The following is a 13,818-nucleotide window of genomic DNA, read 5'->3' as shown; positions in this document are numbered from 1 at the left end:
TGTCGGAAGCTTAACTGCATCCCATATATATACTAGTTACCAGCCTGTCAAAATGACGGAACAACAGTACAGTAACGTGTGCTTCCGAATGGAGCAACACTTGAATTGCTCTGTCGGGCCCCATCTAGTGGCCACTGGCACGCAAAACACTTGAATTCCCCCCATCGAGGTGAGGAGCAGCGTTAGCCTTTTATTATATATATATATATATATAGATAGATAGATAGTTAGATAGATATACTGTTTGTAGTGTGTGTGTATATATATATATATATATATATATATATATACATACATATATATGCCTTTTATAAGTAGCCACTATGTACAGTTGTTGTTTTAGTTTGTATTTCCTAGTGCTTTTGAGAATGAAATAATGGCACCGCCATCAGATTTTCCTAAGTGGTGCATGCTGGTTAATGTAGTGAACCCCCTTAAAATGAGGGATTACTTTTTTTCCTGCATAGCATGTAAACATATTATTTTTCCTTTAATGTGCACAACAACCAATCACACAGTGCAGAAAGTTTATGTATCAGACACCGGGCAATCTGCTGATTTGTGCTACACATGTCCGCAAGTTGCAGCATTTTTATTTATTATTTTTTGCAGTGCACTTATGGACGGTTTACCTCGACAATAAACAGCAGTAGAGTCTATGCACGGTATGGATCCACACACCTATAACACAGTACTGATCGTATCAAAGTCTTTGGTTATCTGCGTACTGGGCAAGGACTTTAAGTACTCCAGGTGTCTCCTGGCATCTTCTTGGTTGTGTTTCACATAGTAGACCACATAGGTTATCACCATTGTAAACCAGCCAAACATGGTAATGAACATGGCTATGTCTGTGGTTCTGTGATGAATGTTGCAAAAATTAATGCCCGAGTCGAGAACCTGGATCAAAGGTTTACCAACATATTCCTCCTGGACAGACGTTTGGCAGGAGATGTCATTGACCGTGTCTGGGTCCAAGTTCAGTTCCCTCAGGGTCTCCTGAAGAGTGCAGTCACAGTGTAAAGGGTTATTAGACAGGCGGATTTTGCCTTTTAGATTGACCAAGGCTTCTTTGGGGATACTATGAATCTGGTTTCCTGACAGGTCCAGAAGCCTCAGCCCGTCTGCAACTCCCTTGAATGCCGAAAGTTCAATTTTTTCAATTGAGTTCCTAGACAGGTCCAGCTCTTGTAGAGAGGTCAGATCCTTAAAAGCATTATTGGGAACCTGGTGGATCTTGTTGGCATCAAGCTTCAAGGAAACAGTCTCCATGGGGAGGTCCAGGGGTATCTCTTCCAGGTCTCTGGAGCTGCAGTGGACCACCATGGAGCCACTGTTGTCGGAACACTGGCAACTCTTGGGGCAGGATACAATTACTTGCAGGTGGAAAAGAAGCAGCAGAAGTCCCCTATTGATGATAAATTCTGAGTACCTGAATGTCTGGTCCATTGGTGGCATCCTGGAGAAGTACACATATGCTGTGCACAATATTGCCACCAAGCCCTTCATCCGTGCACAACGCAGGTGCTCCTTGCCATGTACAGCTAGGAAACTGGATCAGCAGGGTGCAATCTAGCTGGAGACATGACAGCTGATTCTACAACAGCCTGTAAAATAAAAAAACAAAAATAAGTCATTGTTAAGTTTTAAGTGTTTTTGCTTGTGTCCCATTTTAATAATTTACTTAAGCACGTACATAAATCATTCACGTGTCCGTGGCTTTCTACAATGACCAAGCATAACAAACCTTAATTAGGGGCCTATTCATCGTCCCTTATGGACCCGTTACAAATGTGGAAACGCAAGTTTTGTTTTAAGTAACAGCCCAGTCATTATTATAATATTCACCAAACTCCGCAAGCTGAAAGTTTTCAGAGTTTGCCTGCAAGAACGAATGGCTTCTTCACATGGCGCTTGCTCCTCTGAAGGAGGGAAGGACCTCCGTGGTTGCAAAAAGGAATCCAGGCAGATCCCACCGCTACCTCCTCACTACACAACCTTTGGCTAAGCGTGTGTGTGACCTCAGATCGCACATGCGCATAAGGCTGGCACGGAGATGGTCAGTATCACTGCTCCTGAAGCAGCTGTGTTGCTGATTGCGGTGACAGATGCATTTCAGAGCGCTGTTCCTACACCGGAGCAATGCTGAATTGCTCCGATAATTAAGTCCACCACAGACACTTGGCTTCTGATGATGAATAGGCCCCCTATAGAGCAAATTAGGGTGTAGTATGGTATGCCGGTGTCCGGGCTCCCGGCGACCAGCATACCGGCGCCGGGAGCCCGACCGCCGGCATACCGACAGCGTGGCAAGTGCAAATGAGCCCCTTGCGGGCTCGATGCGCTCGGCACGCTGCTGGCACGGTGGCGCGCTACGCGTGCCACGCTATTTATTCTCCCTCCAGGGGGGTCGTGGACCCCCACGAGGGATAAAATCTGTCGGTATACCGGCTGACGGGATTCCGGCGCCGGTATACTGTGCGCCGGGATCCCGACAGTCGGCAACCTGAAGACCACCCTTTAATTAATGCTGCTCTTCTCCTCTATGGGGGGAATTCAAGTGTTTTACGCACCAGCGGCCACAGAGTAATTCAAGTGTCGCTACGTTTGGCGCGACCAGACGCTGTCGCTGACATTACTGTTATGTTGGGCCGTCATTTTGATGGGCTGATAACTAGTATTTCTATAATGGGACATTTACTGTATCTGAGAATTATATTAAAACTAATTGTCTTCTTTCTTTTAGTTATATAATGAACATGCCCAGTACCGGTAGACTTACAGTAGACTTACAAGAATACATACCTCTCAATATTTCAAATGGCCAAAGAGACACACTTAAGATTTGTTAATAAGTAATGTGTACTTTTCTATGCTTTTAATAAGTTCACATACTTAGCCAGACATTTCAATACATCAGAGCACAGATTACTATACTTAGCTGTAAACACCACAAAGTAATAACAAATGTTTTAAATAACCAAACATGACGACCGGTTGAATAGTGTTAATTATCCCATCTTTTGGGAGACCATTAAATCGAATCTTGCCAGATGGATCAAATTCATTAACTCTTGGATTAAACATGCTACAGCTGTTTAAATGAATGCTCTTTCCCATATTATACCTATTACAAAATTTGCCAATTAAAGAGTATTTTTATTTATTCATATAAACTGGTATGGGAATTTATTTGGAAAATGTTAAAGCTTGTCCCAGATATGGGGCACATGGTACAACTGGATATCCAGTAACACCAAAGCAATCACAATAACAGATAATGAACCTATTAGATTCAGGTGGATTATTATTGGGCTTGTTGGAAAATGTGGTTGGAAGATGACATTTATCAATCTGGGTGTGAGGTCATCATCCGCACCAGGTTAATGGCCTAAGTCAGAAGGGGCACAACCTCTGGAGTTGTAGCTAGTCCACTATACTCACCAATGTGTGTGACCAACCTGAATGATGACCATGTTGATCCTGGGTAACAAGACTGGTCTGTGCATTGGCAAAACTAAGTCCCAAGCATTGCAGGAAACTATCCCATACATCAGACCAGATGGGAGGATAATTCAGAAGGAACCGGTTACATGGTGTTGAAAATGTTGTGTGTGTAGGTGGTGATTTAGAAGAGTTATATAGGCACACACCAGCAGATGACTCATGCTATGAACAGCCCAGTTTCAAAACCGTTGGTGTTGGTTTATTGATAGCAGGTGCAGCCGTACTCACTGTTACATGTACACTAATGATGAAGCGGAGCTTGAGTGGATCAGGATTTCATACAACTCATCAGCCGGTGAGGGTATGCTGCAAATGGGTAGTGGTGCAGGATTGCTGGAACAGTTTTATAGGCGGTATTAACCAGGTATCTCATAGCAGCTAAGCAGGAGACCGTGGTGCCACACACAATGTAACTCTACACAGTAAAGACAAGATGGCCCTTGCACATGCTTAGGCGCATAGGTACTGAAACGGGGGGGAACAAGAGCAAGGGGGCGCCCCCCCCAAAAAAAAATATTTGAGAGGTGCTAGTCAATGTACTGGGTTGCGGGGCACAGTGTGGCCACCATCTAGGCTTACCATTGGCAGTGTCAGAATGGAGATAATCCCCTTCCCGGCTACTCCACATCCCTTCTCCGGCCACCTCCAGGGCCCTCCTCCAACCTGCACCGAGCTCCAGCCCCTACAGTGTGTGGCTATTTACTCCTCTGGGACCAGTCCTGCGCCCTTCTCACCTCCCTCTTAATATGTTCCTCCCCTCTTCCCCCTCAGCTCCCCCTTCATTCTTTCTCTCCCCCCTCGAAACACCCCTCCAGATAGACATATAGAAAGAGATCTCTATAGATATATATATCTAGCTCTGTCAGGTAGGTGGTGTGGTGGGTAAGTCCAGATACCCCTGAGGAAGCAACTTTCAGCAATTTAGTGGTGCCAAACTGAAATTGTATCTTGGCCCCAACCTAAAAACGTTGTGGCATCCCTGCTTAGCAGTGATCTTGGTGGCCATCTTGGGATAAGACATGAAGCCTTCCTGGAGAACAGGAAGACTGGAGTCTGCGCAGTAGCACATGGAAATTTCAGTGCAAATAGGTCAGCCCATCAATGACAAAGCTGCACACTCGAATGCTTTAGTTTGTAGCAAATTTATGGCGCTTTATGGACAGTTTTGCATACTGCCTGTAGTTTGGCTCCAAAATGTATAATAACATGCACAATGTGTATTGTTGTTGTGTTCACTGCTTTATGCTAGTTTTAGCTATGGGGGGGGGGGGGGGGGGGGATAATGTGACGTCTTTGGGAAAATGCAGAAATCATTACAAAGGATCTAATATTAAAATCAATATCTGGCCCCGCTTAATTGTATACAAACAAACCCCAACTATAATGAGCTTTTTTGTATATTTAACATACATGTAGAAAGTGTACGTAGGCATGAACGCCAATCAATAAACCTTAAATAAAAAAGAGAGTCTTTAATCTCGTGTCCCTGTGTGAATCATTGGCAACTAAAAGGCAGGAAGGCCCAAGAGTACTTTTCCCCAGGTAGGACCATCCATTCCTTAGCACACAAGTCTAAATATAGTTCCCTTTAATTCTGGCAGAAAATCAGTACAATACCAATTAGGCCCTTTCTGCGGCGTTCTCTGACCATTTGTATTCCGTTAGATTGTTAACAGCACTATGTGAGTCTTACATCTGCTGTACTGTAACATCTCCTTAGAAAAAGCCTCTGGACGGTGCAGAATGATAGACGGCTGCTGTCTGAGATCCTGAGGCTTAAAGAAGCTCATTTCATAAAAAAAATAATCTCTTGTCAGATGCTATTTAAACAAACTCATTATAGACAGCACAACAGTTGCCATTCTCCGGGCTTTCATGTCTGCAATAGGAAATCGTGGAACAATAAACCCGGATTAGCTACGGCATCCATTGTTTTATTTTGTTATCTTGAATTAAAAATAACTTACAAAGTGAACGAGACAATATGAAATTGTACACGGATGATTGTCCCTGGCATACAGATTATTATTATTTTTACATACCAAAAATTAGTTTTCAGTCTCATTACATTTAATTCTGACCTAATATAATATTTATTTTATTCTTAATAACAGTACAATGCATTATAATTATTATTATTATTAATAATAATAATAATAATAATAATGTGGAGAATATTAACAAATAAGTGCTATGAGTTTTTTTTAAAGGTACAACGAGCTGACTTAATATAGATCATTTTTGCAGTTTGGTACGAAACGCGTTGTGCATGAACTAAAGCAATGTAAGATACAACATCACATTCGATCGCAGGATGGGCTGTGAAAAGCAGCAATTGACGAAGGTGAGGTGGCCTGAGACCCTAGACGCTATGTCAGCCATATTGATTCTCGCATATGAATGTATTTTTTTATTATTATTATTATAGGGTGTATTCAATTAGTGTCGGATCCTCTCCGACGGAGAGGATCCGACACTTCAGTATTCAATTTGCGGGCATTTCCAACAGGTTTAGCCCATTTTCAATAATGCCGATCCGACTTTTTTTAAAGTCGGATTGGCATTGTCGAAAACGGGCCAAAAACCTGTCGAAAATGCCCGCAAATCCGACAGATTACGTGGATCCGCGACTTGAATAGGTAGAATCCAGATATGACCTAAAAAAGTCGTAAAAAGCCGACTTGTCGGATCAATTGAATTGACCCCTTTGGCTGTTCCATGATTTCACAAAATATTTAAAGGGGCCCGGGGCTGAAATGATTAATAGCCTATAATGAGAAGTGTAGGAGGTGTGGCCAGTGCTGTATGGGTGTGCCCAGTGTTCTGTGGGTGTGGCCAGTGTCATGTGGGCGTGCACATCCCCTACACTATAGCACTCTTAATCTAAATACATACAATCAGAAAAACTGCATAATTTTGGAAGAAAACTAGAAATATAATTTTAATGCTTATGATTTATGGCCGACCGTGGGGCTAACTGGATGGCTAGTTACCATCATGCTGTCATCATGATGAGGGGTCCATTTGTACGTGAAGGCCCGGAGCTCCATCCTCCCCATTGTTAATCTGGCCCTGATAACGTCTTAATCAGGCTATGCAGACATATGCTAAGACTGCATCGACAAATATTAAACAAACCTCCCCCCCCCCAAACACACAGATAGATGAACCGTACTGATATGTAAATACATGCACTTCATATGGAAGATTTGCGGGGGGGGGGGAAAGCTCATAAAATCAAAAACACTGCAATGGGCCATTTTTCAGACATTGTGAATGACTCTTACTACCAAGTATAGCATCCTCCACATTCAGGTGTGTAAAACTCATAGGTATTAGGTATGTTTGATTATATGCTGCATATATTTACCGTGCAATGTCAGATCTCACATTTTCAAATTCAATTAGCTGCGGGGAAGGATGGATTGCCACTGCAACTGGGTGGAAATGCCTGCACCGGCACCTCATTTTGCCCCTGTTGCAGCTGATCTTGCCTTGGACTTGCTGACTTTGGTGTGCACCCTAAGGGGCTGCGAACAAAAACACCAAGTCCAGAGCAACAGTAAGTGCAGCACACAGCCACACACACTGGCATAAGTTAGTTAATTGAATCGACCCCATATTATATATTATGTTTCATTGTTACAACACACATTTTATTTTTATCCTAGCATCATTATTAAAAATATTCCTGGTAGTAGGCTTGTCAATGTTCCGTTGCTAATTCCTAAACTGTGAACGTGCACACCTCAATGCAACTATGGTGGTCATTCCCAGTTGTTCGCTCGCTAGCAGTTTGTATCAGCCGTGCAAACGCTATGCCGCCGCCCACTGGGAGTGTATTTTAGCTTAGCAGAAGTGCGAACGAATGTATCGCAGAGCGTCTAAAAAGTTTTTTTGTGCAGTTTCAGAGTAGTTAAAAACCTACTCAGCGCTTGCGATCACTTCAGACTGTTCAGTTCCTGTTTTGACGTCACAAACATGCCCAGCGTTCGCCCAGCCACACCTGCGTTTTTCCTGGCACACCTGCGTTTTTCTGAACACTCCCTGAAAACGGTCAGTTGCCACCCAGAAACGCCCACTTCATGTCAATCACTCTGCGGCCAGCACTGCGACTGAAATGCTTCGCTAGACCCTGTGCAAAACTGCATCGATCGTTGTGCCCGTACGTCGCGCGTGCGCATTGCGCCGCATACGCATGCGCAGAACTGCTATTTTTTAGCCTGATCGCTGCGCTGCGAACAAATGCAGCTAGCGATCAACTCGGAATGACCACCTATGTCCCAAGTGCTGTGCTAGTGATAGGATGGCCAGGAATGGTCTTCACTAACTCTCCGTAAAGTCATTATTCTAAACAAGCATGTGGCAATACGTCTCCAGCAAGAGGTCAAAGTGAAAGATAAGGAAAATAGACTGTAATCTCCAGGGGAGCAGGGACTGATGTGAGTGTCTAAAATATTCTCTGCAAAGCGCTACGGAATATGTGTGTGCTATTGCTATATACATAGCTGTTAATAAATGTATGTGTGTATATATAGGGAGGCAATCAGGAGACCGTCCGCCTGTCGGGATCCCGGCGGTCACAATGCTGACGCCGGAATCCCGACAGACGGTGATGTGCCGCCGCCGGAATACCGACGAGCCAGGCTATCCTCCCTCTATAGGTGTCCACAATACCCATAGTAGAAGAATAAAACCTATGGCGGGCGCAGCAAGCCACCACGCCGGCGGTGTTGCGAGCGCAGCAAACCCGCAAGGGGCTCTCCAGCGCTCGCCCGGCTGCTGGCATCCCGGCCGCCGGTAATTAGTATGTATTCCTATATCTATATTTATCTATCAACAGTATCTGTCTATCTATCTATCTATCTATCTATCTATCTATCTATCTATATTTTTTTATTTTTTAACAGATTCTTATATAGCACTATAGCGCATCATATTAAATTGCACTCTCTCTACACACACACACACACACACACACACACACACACACACACACACACACACACACACACACACACACACACACACAATTTGCATATTATCCATATATTTTGGATGGTTATTCGGCACCTCTACAGTTGCCAGTAAGAGTCTAGTAGTAATACATAAAGCACTAGGCAGAGCTATAGATATACAGCCACAGACATCCCACATATAGTAACATCATAAATAAAACACTTACTGTCTGGCTACACTGAGGTTAATGAGTAACTTCAGTGTATCTCCCTGTACGGTGCAGGCTTCATTCACAAAGTCCATAGTATGTGGCAGCACAGACACACAACAATCAGCGCCTCCAGCCTGTCAGTGCCTCCCGCAGGAAACAATTCGGATGGGAATTCGCTGTCCCAGAGTAACAGGAGCGACACAGGCAGCTGTACAGTACTCCCAGGGAGCCGCACTCACCATGTGTACAACCTCTGTAATCAGATCTATAGCAAGCCTCTTTCATGAGCCTCTGACAAAAAGTTCCTGGGTATTATGTCATGACAGTGTACCCCAAAAAATATCCAAAAGCAATAAATAACCTCTTAGTCAAAGCAGCTAAGGCACAAAAATGTGCTTCATCAGGAGTGGGCTGCAGGGGACAGCACAGCAGGAGCAGCTCCCATCAGCTCAGCACTTGTTGCTATTTCCAGAGCACACAAAACCCCATTCTCTTTTGCCTGTAACATCAATGCATACAGAGACCAATCAGACTTCCCAGGGGCAGTAACCGGATCATCTCTCTCTGCTCTGTCAGTGAATTCCAGCTAAAAATCCTTTTCTGTTGCAGGCAGAGTGCTCAGAGCAGCTACACGGTCGGTGTGTGCGGCATCCTCAGGACCTATGATGATGACCAAATACAGAAAACAGATAGGAAATGGAAAAGAATTCTGTTATACGTTATACAATTTTTGGGGGGCTACTGTCATTGAAAAAAATGAAAATATTGTTTATACAGTAGAATGGGGGTCAGAATATTTTGCAAAGGAACATACGTATAAATCCATTAGAAATGTGAAATTATTTCAAATGATTTAGCGCACAATGAACACACCAAGATAAAATCAGATCTAAGATTTGCTTTGTCTGGAGAACAAATGACTGACACAGATTAGAATTTGCAACTTGCTGCTGTGTTTAGGTCACTGACAATCCGGAGTAACAAGGTGGCCTATTCACTATTGTATTTCACACCGGTATACACGCCAAAACCTTGAGGGTCATTCCGAGTTGTTCACTCAGTATTTTTTTCTCGCAACGGAGCGATTAGTCGCTAATGCGCATGCGCAATGTCCGCAGTGCGACGCCAAGTAAATTTGCTATGCAGTTAGGTATTTTACTCACGGCATTACGAGGTTTTTTCTTCGTTCTGGTGATCGTAATGTGATTGACAGGAAGTGGGTGTTTCTGGGCGGAAACAGGCCGTTTTATGGGTGTGTGCGAAAAAACGCTACCGTTTCTGGGAAAACGCGGGAGTGGCTGGAGAAACGGAGGAGTGTCTGGCCAAACGCTGGGTGTGTTTGTGACGTCAAACCAGGAACGAAACTGACTGAACTGATCGCAGATGCCGAGTAAGTCTGGAGCTACTCAGAAACTGCTAAGAAGTGTCTATTCGCAATTCTGCTAATCTTTCGCTCGCAATTTTGATAAGCTAAGATTCACTCCCAGTAGGCGGCGGCTTAGCGTGTGCAAAGCTGCTAAAAGCAGCTTGCGAGCGAACAACTCGGAATGAGGGCCATTATTCGTAGCATTTTTTAGCAAAAAAAAAAGCACTGGATCTATTCATCACATCACGGATACCTCCTGCGTTCCTTATAGGACAGAAGAGGGACACATCCCTATACACAAGCATGGGGACGGCTCTTCATCATGCTCCAAATACTGAAATTGTGGGAACTAATGTCATCTTCATATGGCGTTAGCCCGCAGAGAACTGCCGCTTCCTATGGCCCTCGCTGTGCGCATTTGTGAACCTAATTCATCTTTGTACAGAAATGCATTTGCAATTGTGACTTTTTAGGCTACTGAATTTCTAAAACAGACGCCCACTGGAGCCATTGCAAACTCAATCACAACTGCGTAATCAGGTGGTCATTCCGAGTTGATTGCTAGCTGCATTCGTTCGCTGTGCATCGATGAGGCAAAAAAGCGGCACTTCTGTGCATGTGTATGTGGCGCAATGCACACGCACGTCGTACTATTACAACGAACGATGCAGTTTCACACAAGGTCTAGCGAAGCTTTTCAGTCGCACTGCTGGCCGCAGAGTGATTGACATGAAGTGGGCGTTTCTGGGTGTCAACTGACCGTTTTCAGGGAGTGTTCGAAAAAACGCAGGCGTGCCAGGAAAAACGCAGGCGTGGCTGTGCGAACGCAGGGCGTGTTTGTGACGTCAAAACAGGAACTGAACAGTCTGAAGTCATCGCAAGCGCTGAGTAGGTATTGAGCTACTCTAAAACTGCACAAAAAAAACTTTGCCGCGGCTCTGTGATCCTTTCGTTCGCACTTCTGCTAAGCTAAAATACACTACCAGAGGGCGGCGGCATAGAATTTGCACGGCTGCTAAAAACTGCTAGCGAGTGAACAACTCGGAATGACCACCACAGTCTATACGCAATAGCGGGAAACATCGACTGCTAGGGTAGTCCTTTGGCTATGGAGACTGGATACGGCAGTAGTGACGCAGGCGCCATATTTCTGTACATACATGAGCGCAGCTGACGACAGATACACGCCCCGAAAACAGCCATGCATTTTTGCTGCCACTCCCAGTTACCTTCCCCCGAACGGTCCCTTCCTGTCAATCAATCATTCTGCAATGAAATCCTCACTGCGAGCGACGTGGCAAAGACACCTTAAAACATGCGCAGCGCATTTCTCGGTGCATGCGCAGTCTGCTGATATTCGCTCAGTTGCGTGGACAGCAGCATTGCATGCAAACATGAATTAGGCCCTAAGTTCACACATGACGCCCTAACACCGCCCAGGAGTAAAAACGTTCGCCGCTGCTAATTCGCTGGGATCGGAGGAACGCCTTCTTTTCTGAGCAGCTGTCCCAGCACCGGCGCAATAGCAGATGTGTATCAGCCGCTGCAACTCGCGGCAAGTCAGATATGTTATTGGCGTGGAACCACGGCGTATTATGATGAACACCAAATCACTGACTTGTATTAATAAATGAGCAGCGCTATGTGCGACGTGTGCTCTATATCTGTCGGGATTTGCATTATTATGTCGAAATTCAGAATGTCGATACCAGAATGTCAACGTGGTCTGAATGCCGACATGGTTGAAACATCGACAGTGAACATATCAACATGGACATAATAACGACAGAATTATTGTGTTGACATTGTGGCAGTTGACAGTCCCAATGTCGCAATACTTGTCACGGTTTTGATTTAGGGTTAGGCTACGGTTAGGGTTACGATTTGGATTAAGGTTACTGTTGGGATGCAGTTTGGCTTCCAACAATGGAAAATCACTATGTCGACATGCAAACTGTTGACTTAATGACCATGCTGGCATTCTGAATGCAGGTGTGGTTGGGGTGCTGACGGTGGGCTCCAGGTGTGGGTGGAGTGCTGTGAAGCGGCTGAAACACGGCATCCTTGTAACCTGACCTGTTTTAGGCGAGGCTGCACGCGACCATTTGCACCCTTAAGCCGATGATGATGTATAACTAAGTAGCCTATTACCGTGTGTGTGTGTGTGTGTGTGTGTGTGTGTGTGTGTGTGTGTGTGTGTGTGTGTGTGTGTGTGTGTGTTGGAGTGTCTGTGGGGTGGGGGGGGGGGAATTGGGAGCTGGATAATCTGACCTGTGGGTGGAGGGTGGCCGGTGGAGAGGAGGTTGGTGGCATTTTGGAATCTGATAACCTGGCCTCCTGCGGTGGGTAGAGTTCCTGATTCCGGGTACCAGGGTTTCACTTCTGCCACCAGGCATGTGAGTAGGACACCCTGTGAACACAGCCGGGCGCCACATATGTGTCTCCCACTTGCAGAGACTCTAGAGAACCAGAAACTGCCCAGAGGGATACATACGACCCTGGATTAGGACCCTATGCAAAAGACATCCTAGAACCCCCTATCAGTGGTCAGTACACCAGTAAGGAGGACACTGAAGGAAAATTAAAGATACACCATTGCTTCAGGTACCTGGAAGCAGGAGCTATACCCACCTCAGGCCAGATTATCATCAGTGTCACATTACTCATTATGGTTAATAAACTGACATGATTAATATACAGTATAACCTTACAGAGCTTAGATACAACAATTACTAACCCACCCTACCCTGTGCAGTGCTATATCCCCCCCCCCCCTCCTCCAACCCTATCTATATATGTACAAGAAGGTTAGACACCTTCTGGTATAGCAGCTCAAAAAGTTATACCTAAACCACAGTAAGCGCAGTTTAACCACCAATACATGTGAGTGGAATCTGTCTGGCGTTATAGGGTCTTGTGAAGTGGCACCAAATGGCATCAAAAAGCCTGAAGGGGTCTGAGGGAATGTGGGGGGATTTCACTGCAAATGTGGCTCTGAAGGCATGTGGGGAGAATTTAAAGCATTTTTTTGAGCAAGTGAGGGGTATTTTCAGATGAGGGTTATGGGCATGCAAAGTAAATTTTTGACCTGCTTTCACAGTCTTATAATTAACAGTAGCGTGCAATCCTCTTGAGAGTTGACCATCAATGGTCTGGATGGTAAGGTGCCCATAATTACTAATGACACACATCTATGTAGCATTAATAACACAGAGTGGGATAACTTACTATAGAAAGATTTAGGCAGAATAGCAAACTGGGCCATGAAATGAAATTGAATGTATATAAATGTAGGGTTGTACATCAAGGTCCTGGTAATAATTTGTTAGTTACATATTAAATGGAATATAACTAGGTAAAAATTACCTACTGTAGGAATACATGTTGACAGAAAGCTGAGTATAGGGATACCGTGGACAGATGCCTGGTTGCCAATGTGACCGTGTGGATGGTCCTTGGAGAGAGATTAGCTCATCCATTAAGAAGAGGTACTTAATTAGTCCGCGCTCCTCTTCTGGCTCATTGGTGCTGTCCATGATGTCTACTGGAGTTCGCCACAGTAAATATGTCCAATTTGGGTCGGCGTTTAGCATTTTCACTTTTGTGCTGTGGAGAGTCAATCCAGGCTCGCAGTTACATAACGAGCAGAGCCGAAGTAGACATTAGTGAAGACCTGCAAGCAACCCCATGTAAAAGCAAAGTAGACTGCGGCAGAGCATTGCAGACAGTGGCGGTTCTGCTAGTCAAGCCAGAAGACAACGTCAAAGCCTTGAGA

At 44.7% G+C, this 13,818-nt stretch overlaps 1 protein-coding gene across 1 annotated transcript; it reads right to left on the bottom strand.

Moving 5' to 3' along the window:
- Positions 1 to 471: 471 nt before the first annotated feature.
- LRRC3 (leucine rich repeat containing 3) lies at positions 472 to 9,288 on the bottom strand. Its single transcript, XM_063932240.1, has 2 exons — positions 8,693 to 9,288; positions 472 to 1,607 (listed from the first exon to the last, which is right to left on the bottom strand). Exon 2 carries the CDS (start codon positions 1,507 to 1,509, stop codon positions 682 to 684), a length of 828 nt encoding a protein of 275 aa, XP_063788310.1. The 5' UTR covers positions 1,510 to 1,607; positions 8,693 to 9,288; the 3' UTR covers positions 472 to 681.
- Between the last annotated feature and the right edge of the window lie 4,530 nt (positions 9,289 to 13,818).

This window comes from Pseudophryne corroboree, chromosome 7 (genome assembly GCF_028390025.1).
Source record: "Pseudophryne corroboree isolate aPseCor3 chromosome 7, aPseCor3.hap2, whole genome shotgun sequence".
Lineage (NCBI taxonomy): Eukaryota > Metazoa > Chordata > Amphibia > Anura > Myobatrachidae > Pseudophryne > Pseudophryne corroboree.
The sequence above is the reverse complement of the archived record's forward strand: the minus strand, read 5'-3'. Positions and strand labels throughout refer to the sequence as shown.